We start from the raw sequence: 9,093 nt of genomic DNA on the forward strand, positions 1-9,093 counted from the left end.
TCTCTTATCTCCCAAAACCCCCTTGAAGCTGAAGCTCCGAAGCTGAGGCAGCCTAGAGGCAATGCGACACGCAGAACTGGGCATAAATATCAGATTATGTGATTCCGCAATTTCCAAACGTCGCACGATTGACAACTCGGGGACGTATTTCTCTGGTTGCCCGAGACGAAAGATCTGGACCTCCGACGGCGGTTCAGCATATGGGTCCACCGACAGTGGCTTGTTGCCCTGTATGCTAATTGTCAAGTCGACACACGGACGATCTTTCGGCGGAGCTTCACTAAGCAAGTTGAAGGCGGCGACGAGGGTGCAATCTTGGCACGGACAACGACGCGCAAAATTTGAATTCACCAGTCCCGATTCGCCTTGCGACCAATCCGCAAATGGGCAGCACTTCAGATCCGGTTCAACGAGGTGTAATTCGGCATGAAGGCCTTTTCAAATGCCGAAGACGTTGGTATGAGAGTAGGATACCGCATGGAGCAGTCTCCTGCGTGCCAAAACGATTGTCTCCTGCGTTGCCAAATCGACTGTCTCAAATGTGTGTCTCTCAACGGCTTCCCGCCATGTCCGTGATAGCCCAGCGTACTTGCGACGCACGTCACCGCAATTCCCGCCTCCAAACTCTCGCGGCTTGCAAAGAATCACATCGCCAATGAACATAGATGCGATCACTAGTTGAATTTCGACGGGCAAACCACCCCACGGTGTGCCAGCTGTAGGTTGTGAGGTAGTCATGGGAGGCACTGGCGCCAAATATTCCATGCATACAAGGCCCGGCCGAGCTGCACTCGTTTACCACTATGCCTGATCGGACAGAATCGATTGCCCGGGTCCTGCGGTCGCCGAGGTCCACTCGATCAAGAAATACTATGTGGTGTGCCGTTAAGTATGTGAACAAAGCAAGAGGTGTGGTCAATTCGGCTTGGACTCGAAGACATGAGAGATGTCAGAAGAGGTGGAAACGTTGACCCACTGTACGTGGACTTCCAGCACCACTCGCTTCGCCTTCTCCTGTTCCCCCGCCCCTGGACCGAAGTCGATCATTGGCCACGGAAGTTCTGCCCCACTTGCCATGAGGCTGCCTGACCAAAGAGCTGAAGACGGAGCCGCCGTTGTCCAAAATTTACCACAAAGACCTCAACCCGTTTTATCAAGTGGTACGCATCCAAAATCCGTTGGGCAAACGCGAAAAATTAAGCAAAAACACCAGCCGATGGAGGCGCCCAACCAAGAGGAAGCCCACACTGTACGCTCAGTGCCGGTTCATACCCCTATATCCTTGTCGGGGTCACCTTTTCCTTTCTGTATGGATACGCAAGTCACTCTCTGAGTTAAGCCTTCATGCGGGGTGAACTTGTCACTGGGGTGGCGACTGACGGCCCAAGTGGAGTGAGGTCGGAAGATGTGTGGCGATGTGCTGGTCACAGCCACCTGGGGCTTTGGAAGCGGTGGCGCCAGTCCCGCCCGGCCGGAGCTTTGAACCATTGACAGAGAGGGTGAACCAAGTGGTGAAACAACCATGCCAGGTGCCCATTTTCGGAGCTGATTCTCTGCACACAGAAGGCACAATTGATGATTGCACGGTCAGGCTCAAAACCCTACACGCGGAGAAGAATTTTGTATGATGAGTGGAGTATCTTCAGACACCCCAAGGTATGCAGAGGTGGGCAACCAACGTAAGGGGGTCCCATCAGCACGGGCAAACTAAAGGCGGACGAAACTCATCAACCCACACGAGCAGAGCCAGTCATGGGGTATGGAGAAGCCTCTGGTCATATGTGCCGCGAGCTTTTGCGGCAGTAGGGATGCTTGGCACTCTTGAGGGTTGTTCTTTCCGCGCACCATGATACAGAGAGCGTCCAGCCACTCTGTTGACTTACCACGAACCTCCGCCTCTGGCCGGGAAGAGTATTCGTAATGTCAACCCAAAAGACTAAGCCTGACTTACAAGAAAGGATATTCAATCGGATTCGACCCGACCATGCTTCTCAGTTGGCAAATATAGGCGATCAGTTGAATACAAAGACGCCCTCACCTGCTCTATCTGGGCAGCTAATCCGGAGCATTGCATCTCTTCCAGTGAGTACGAGCCTTTGCGCGGGGCCAGGTCAGGTATTGCATCCACGGCCAACTGAGAAGACTCGGACAGTGTGCACAACGTAGCGTCTTGGTGGATATCTGTCATCAGAATAAACAAAGCTAAGAAGAAAGTTAACCCAATATAATATTGAAAAACCCCCCGAAAGAATCAGAGAAGGGTCAACGAAGAGAACCACAGAGAGAAAAGAGGAAAGAAGGAAGAGCATGATCAGATTTGCATTTGGCAGTTACCCTCGCGTAACAGGTGTCACATGCCTTCAATCTTTTCTATCATACGCTTGTTCAAAGCATCTAAAGTCGCTCCAGGCTGGCGAGATCTCGGCTCTCCCACTGACGGTTCCCCAGGCATCACCTTCCAGTCCCCTCTATGCCTCCACAAGAGCCCCGGCGGCTACAAACCCTGCCTCTGTTGGTACCATAGGCGCAAAGGCTTCAATTTCAGGGCCAGACATTTCCTTCCACCAGGCACAGCAACGGACTTCTAAAGAGCACCTAGGCAGCTCCTCTTGTATGCTCAGCATCAGCGCAGACCAGCTCCGCGCCGCCTGTATCTCCACCTTCGAAGGCACCACTTTCCGCAGCGTTGCTTGATGACGCAGGAGCAATGGAGCAGCGAGTCTCTCGTGATGTTCGATGCAGAAAGCTCCAGAACCTCCAAATTTTGTATATACGGTTCTGCAGACAGCAGGGCCAAGTCCTCCTCCTCCACGAGCCAATCCAAGTCGAGTTTCAGATGGGTCAGTTGAGGAAATGGCCGAAGAACCTGTACGAGATCATACGGCTGCCATGGAATGGCTCTATTCAAGGTAGCAAGCAACCTCAAAGTCCTCAGGTGGGTAAAATTATCCCGTATTTGGTCGTGGCAGGCAGACGACGGGAGCAGAAGCGAACCAGGCGACACCGTCGAGCTGTCAAAGGAGCAATGGTCATAAAAGCAGACGTCAATCTCCTGGATACGAGTTTTGCATGCAGCCTGCAGGACGAGGTGTCAGGCAGACTCAAGAAACGTTGAAAACTCCCCTCTCTCCGGTTCGGCACCGATTTTCCTGCTTAATCCGGCGGCGCCCCAAGGGTAAGCCTGTCGCTGAAGCTGACTTTTCGCGAATTCGGAAGACGCACGAGAGCTTCCGACAAAACTTTGACGCCACTTTCATGATCCTCCAAAATGCGCCGTTGCTGTTCAAGTTGCTCCATATAATCTTCAGGGTCAGGATTCAGCTGGCACATATAGAGGTGAAACTCGGAAAGTTGGTCTGAACTGATGACAATTTCCTGCACCCATCGAGCCAAACTGGCGCAATTAGAAATGTCGACCAAGTTCAACAAACTGTCTTTTCTCAGCATCATGCAACGAGTCCGATAGTATTTCTTCGCAAAGACATGGAAGGTGTTGGTATTCACGGCCCGACAAGTGAGACGCAGGCTACAGAAGTCATCCGTTGGCACAAGCTCAGATAGTAGACCAACGATTTCGATGGGTAAACCTTGAATCATGACGATTTTCTGATCACTAGGGCACGATTCAGTCATAGCATGCAGTTCGAAAGGCTAGTTCTCTACCGACTTTCTCGAGATTTCTCCCGTCTACAGTGGGTTGCTGCCCCGACTGTGGAGAAGGACCCCGTCGCTAGAATGTGGGTCTCCCTGGCCGAGTTCTTGCTCCCACATTCACAACGGGGGAGTGCCGCCGACCAAGTAGAGGTTTCCACCGCCAGCGAAAATTCGGGCAAGTGGAGACGAGCTGAGTCGGCTCCGAGAAATTGGCTCCGTCCCTTGTTTCCTCCCACTGGTCGTTCTTTCTACCCAGCCGCCGTGAACCACCCTGCCCCACACGGTCAACGGAATTGTGCGGATGCTACTTCTGGTAGCGTCTGCTATGTGTCTCTTTTCGGGCAAGAACCAAGCAACGATCTTGCTGCCAATACGCAAAAGCGAAATATACCGTATGGTAAATGCGAAGCCCACATTTACGAATATAAAGTCTACGTTTCCATGAAATTACTCCCGTTCTCCGGAAATCAAATCTTATTTTTTTTTTCACCTACTCCAGCATCTGCAGCCTCCACATCCTGCACCAAGTCAGTCCCAACTCCCTCAGCGACTACATTCATTTTCATCATGGCGGACACAGATGCATTAGCACAACTCATGAAGGCCATTCCGAGCTGGTCTAAAGATTTGAAGCATCTTAGTCCCCATAGTCGTGGGATTCAACAATGGTCTGATTCTGACTGGGAGCACTTGTGGGCTTGGCAGGAGCAAGAATATCTCCACCCAGAGGACATTAAGAATCGCAGTGCAGGCCAATCAGCGCTAAGCGAAGATATCGGTCGACTTGGATTTCAAGACCTTGCCGAAACCGGAGATCACTACGAGTTGGAGCAAGTACTGCGAAAAATATGTGAACAACTCGTTGCGATATTTGGGCCTGAGTCTGTCCAGCGCTTCGTGCATTCAGCGCCGTCTGGACATGGCGACCCGTTCTTCACAGATATCCCGACGCAACTACAGCCAACAAACCTGCAGGGGGAAAAAGAGACTTGCGGTTGTCCACATTACTGTGCAGTCTCATTGGCCACCTCTTTGGAACATGACGGGCAGCCGGTTGCAGCTATTGGGCACGCAGATCCGAAGTCCGTGCCTCCCAGTCTCCATCATTCTCCACTGGATGTCACCGCGCCAGAAGAGGTAATAGCCACAGCTAATGTCTCTGAAATGGAAAGGTTCAGAAAACTTAGCGAGAACTTGGGCAAAAAGGTCCAAAATTTTGCCGAAAAATGCTCAACCCCCTGTGTCCTTCTGTATGTGGAACAAAATCGGCAGCAGTGGCATCGCGTGTGCCACGTGCCTACCGGACAGACATTGCCGAACCTCAACGAAATAGTATGTAATGATGCCGCTACTTAATGTATGCGAAGCCTGGCTGACTCTTTTAGGTCACAACGCACTTAAACTTTGACCCGTCAAGCCCGAAATCAGTAGGACAGGCGCCTTGCTCAGGGCTTGCGTATGGCCATCTGTCCTCGACCGATTGTGTAGGGTAGGGGTTGTGAAATTTGGGTGGTTGGGTGGTTTTGAAACCCGATTTGGCACGCAGGCACGGGACACAGTTCGCAATAATTGCACCAACGCTGTAATCTTTCCCTGTGCTTGGTTTCCGAAGGTTTTGCATTACTAGCTACTCCATTGAAAGTAAGGACAGCATGAAACTCTTTTGTCTATTCTTTCGACGTGCCGGATTCTTTCTTGTAGCCTGCTACCTTAAGCCGAGAGAGCCTGATATTTCTCCGGTTTCCCTTTCCTCTATTTTGATGTCGTCAATTTGAGTCATTCGGTAGGTGACCGTCTAGTTTATCGCCATTTGTTTGCCCCTCCTCATCCAGCCTCGTACTGGAGACATGTGACGCTACATCACCAAGAAGAGCAGATACTCCCCACCACAGAGCCGTAGAGATTGGTCAGGTTAACATATCTTCTACAGAAGATCTCCTATGCTAGCAGACCCCGCTTTAAAAGAGTTTCTTCTGTTGAGATGGGAGTTCCAGTGTCGATTATGAAATCAGTCGCTAACTGTCCTTAGCCAATCCTTCCTCTAATGTTTCCAAAGCTCGATAGTGAAATAATCGCTTGGTAGATACTTAAATAAACAGGGTAGATGACGGCTCCTGATTGGGTCACTTTTGCAGCATAATGAAGACTCAGTGCCGCCAGCCTTCCTTACTTTCGCTGAAGCTGTGAATCTCAAGAACGCCGCCAAGGCTGCAACGTAAGAGTCAGTGGTAGCCTAGCAGTCAACTCTGGGCCGGACAGCGAATATGGGCAATATTGTAATAGGAAATTCCCGTATTCTTGTCAGAGTTTCCTCGTTCTAGAAAACGCAATTACTTGGGTAGCACTTTCTATATGGTTTGCATAGTGGGGCCTCGGTGGGATATAACACACAACCAGACTTTGCTACCACCCAAAACAGTTTAGCCTAGTGGGATACCCGACGCGGCTTGTGCACAGGGAATCTGTAGGCTGATTGCTACTTCCTTGAGTTGGCAACGAACGCCAGGAACAGAATCTGGTGGTAAACATAGTACCCTCACAAAAAGCGAGCGGAGGTACTCTGCGCATGGAATAGGCATCATAGACTCGCCTAGGTTAGAAACAGCTTTCCTGGAAAACAATACAAAAAAAAAAAATACACCCTGTCCGGAAGGCGTGATCTATGTGTGCTTGTGTTGCTAGAAAGGGCTGCCTGCGCATTCGGGTTTCGATTGCCCAGACTATCTTGTAAGGTTTAGGTGGGTGAGCGTATCGATCCCTGGCTAGCGGGAGTGATAGCAAGGCGTCCATCACCACGTACTGCTAGAACCATCTATGTAGAAAACTGACTGCGCCCAATCTTGGGGATTGGCCTGTGGAAGTCGTGCGAGTTTGGATATGGCCTACTAGAGTAGCACGCGCACTGGGAGCCGCGGAGTCGAGATTAAAAATTCTACCCACGTGGTTGCGAAGTCTACGGGAGGAATCGTGGTACATTGTAAGGGAAAGTTCGAGCATCTCTCGACTAAAGGTCGCATAGGAATATCTACTTGGTATAATAAGGACCTACAGAACATTGGCGGTTCTTGGAAGCGAAGCATCCTGAGATGAGCCCAGCCGTAGATGGTGTTTCCTAAGTCGTTCTCCCGACGAAGCTTTTCATGCTGACAAGATAGAATACTGGGCGGTAGAATTCTGTGTCAAACAGTTGCTTTTGCCTCACCATCCAAATTACTTCCGGAGAAGGTGTCCCGGAGGTCTTATAAACCCCATCATAAAGCGCCAGATCCTAGCTAGGTCGGCGGAAACTATTTGTAATGGCTTTAACTGACCTCGGCAGGCAAACTTGTAACGCATCTCGGTTGCTACGCGCCTGGCTTGGAAGTTTCAGGTCTCTTGATACTGATGTAAGGCATTGTAACACAACTGAAGTTACGCATCAATTTAAGTTCTTTCGAGCTCGTTTAGCTGGACCCCCGGAATCCATTGGATGCCAATCGTCTAGCGCGAGATCTCTAAGTGTCAGAGACCGCTTCCGGGTCTTCAAATACCCGTCATGTTCCCGTACTGTGGCCAGAGGAGATTTATTCTCGACTGCTAAAAGTATCTCAGGGTACAAGCACCGGTCTCTTTTTGCCAAGGCTACTTCACCATGTTCGCCCGCATGCCTCGATTCGCTCCCTGTGTGTAGTCTACGCAAGAAGCTGGCCAGGACCTCCTGAGCACTTTCGGCCGCCCATTCGATCGCGCTTGCTAGCTCGTCTGACTTAACTTGGTTAGCACTGGCAGCCGTCTTCACAAGAAGTTGGACGACTTGCCCACGTGCGTCGGACGAAACTCCAGCTTTACCTCCCTCGACCGCCCAATAAATCGCAGTGTGGTGGTTATTGTCTTGTGAGCCCACGTTCGCGCTTTTTTCAAGAAGCAGTGTCACAATGGCAAGACTTCCGATCCAGGCAGCGTACTTCAGCGCATCACAACCATTTACGTCTTTCCAATGAACGTCTGCCTCCCTGTAAAGGCAGAATTTGACGACTTTTGCACGAGACCGCTGGCTTGCAATACCAAGCGCTGTCCTACCCTTACAGTCCACCCAGGTAAGATCAGCTCCGTGATCGAGAAGCAAATTCATGATGTCTGTATTATCGTTTTTGGCCGCCCAATGAACTGCTGTCTGTCCGCTGTTGTCTGGGACCCTAATGTCGGCGCCTTTTTGCAGAAGCAGGGCGACCATGTCTTTGAATCCTCGCCCGCATGCCTGGTGCAGGGCTGTTTGACCCCCCGAGTTAATGCAATTAACGTCGGCGCCATGTTTCGTTAGTAACCTGGCGATACCGGTGACGCCCAGCTTCGTAGCCCAGTATAGCGGTGTCAAGCGGTATTTGATGTCCGTTGACTCGATGTCAGCCCCTTTTCCTAGTGCCAACCCGACAATGCTTGCACTTTCACTTCGAACGGCCCATATAAGAAGTGGACTCGTCATGCCAGCAAATTCTTCACACTTCACGTTTGCTCCGGCATCCAGAAGCACTTTGACTACCCCGACACGTCGTAGATGAACTGCCCAACGAAGTGCTGAGAAGCCCTTGCTATCTCCTCCATCGATCTTCGCGCCGTGCTCGATTAGAAGTTGAACAACATCGAGATGCCCTTGCTTCGAAGCCAAGATGAGTGGGGAGCCTTGCTGGTTTTTAAGGTTGACGTCGGCGCCGTGCTGCAAAAGTAATTCGACAACATCGAGATGGCCATGCTCCGAAGCACGAATAAGTGCCGTTCCTCCCTCATGTTTAGAATTCACATCAACTCCACCGCCAAGAATGAGATTTACTATCTCTCCGTGTCCGTGTTGAGCGGCGAGCACCATCGCGTCACCCCCCTTATCGGCTGCTACTTCAAGGGATCTCAACACCGTTATTTTCCGGCCTTTTTTGGCGCCCCATAGGAGTGCTTTTCCATCCTGCCTGTCGGACTTGTACAACTCCTCGGTCAGCTTCTTAGCAAGAAATCGGCAACATTGGACGACGGCCCACAGGCACCTCGGCGTATCCAAGTACGCGACAATGTTGAGAAGCAGCTCCGTAGGAAGACGAAGCAACATGTTTAACGTATCAATATGACTTATTGGTCTTTATGGCTGCGGATAGACTGGGTGATGTAGGACGAATGAGTGGCGAGCTTGTGTTGGCCGCACAGGAAATTGGAAAAAGGGGTCGGGTTTCCTTATTAGCTACCAAACCAGGCTGTTACCGTCCGCACTGGCTCGTTGAAAGGGTTTGGTCACCGCCACGTCACACGTCATACTGGCCCTTCTTTGGCCTATTCTTAGTAACACGCCAGCGAGGCGAGGCGACCGTTTCGAAACTGAAGCAACACGGTGACCTCTGAAAATAGCCCCGTACTCCGTCGCTCTGGGCTGTTCAGTATAGCAGTGCGTGTATTGATTTTTGTCGTCATTTTAGC

The 9,093-nt window shown here is 51.0% G+C and overlaps 5 protein-coding genes across 5 annotated transcripts; 1 reads left to right on the plus strand and 4 right to left on the minus strand.

Annotated features, from left to right (window-relative positions):
• Positions 1-438: 438 nt before the first annotated feature.
• On the minus strand, positions 439-765 carry VFPPC_11973 (hypothetical protein; the record flags this gene model as incomplete). Its single annotated transcript, XM_018290003.2, has 1 exon — positions 439-765. One exon carries the CDS (start codon positions 763-765, stop codon positions 439-441), a length of 327 nt encoding a protein of 108 aa, XP_018137133.2.
• A 501-nt stretch (positions 766-1,266) lies between these two features.
• VFPPC_11972 (hypothetical protein) lies at positions 1,267-1,524 on the minus strand (the record flags this gene model as incomplete). Its single annotated transcript, XM_018290002.1, has 1 exon — positions 1,267-1,524. One exon carries the CDS (start codon positions 1,522-1,524, stop codon positions 1,267-1,269), a length of 258 nt encoding a protein of 85 aa, XP_018137132.1.
• Positions 1,525-1,963: 439 nt separating this feature from the next.
• Positions 1,964-2,188, minus strand: VFPPC_16921 (hypothetical protein; the record flags this gene model as incomplete). Its single annotated transcript, XM_018294673.1, has 1 exon — positions 1,964-2,188. One exon carries the CDS (start codon positions 2,186-2,188, stop codon positions 1,964-1,966), a length of 225 nt encoding a protein of 74 aa, XP_018137131.1.
• A 2,033-nt stretch (positions 2,189-4,221) lies between these two features.
• Positions 4,222-5,147, plus strand: VFPPC_11971 (hypothetical protein; the record flags this gene model as incomplete). The annotated part of the gene is made up of 2 exons (XM_018290001.1): positions 4,222-4,986; positions 5,040-5,147. The coding sequence occupies 2 exons, from the start codon at positions 4,222-4,224 to the stop codon at positions 5,145-5,147; spliced, it is 873 nt and encodes a 290-aa protein (XP_018137130.1).
• Positions 5,148-7,072: 1,925 nt separating this feature from the next.
• Positions 7,073-8,731, minus strand: VFPPC_14986 (ankyrin repeats (3 copies) domain-containing protein; the record flags this gene model as incomplete). The annotated part of the gene is made up of 1 exon (XM_018292749.1): positions 7,073-8,731. The coding sequence occupies one exon, from the start codon at positions 8,729-8,731 to the stop codon at positions 7,073-7,075; it is 1,659 nt and encodes a 552-aa protein (XP_018137129.1).
• Positions 8,732-9,093: the final 362 nt, after the last annotated feature.

Source organism: Pochonia chlamydosporia, assembly GCF_001653235.2.
Source record: "Pochonia chlamydosporia 170 chromosome Unknown PCv3seq00012, whole genome shotgun sequence".
Classification (NCBI taxonomy): Eukaryota; Fungi; Ascomycota; class Sordariomycetes; order Hypocreales; family Clavicipitaceae; genus Pochonia; species Pochonia chlamydosporia.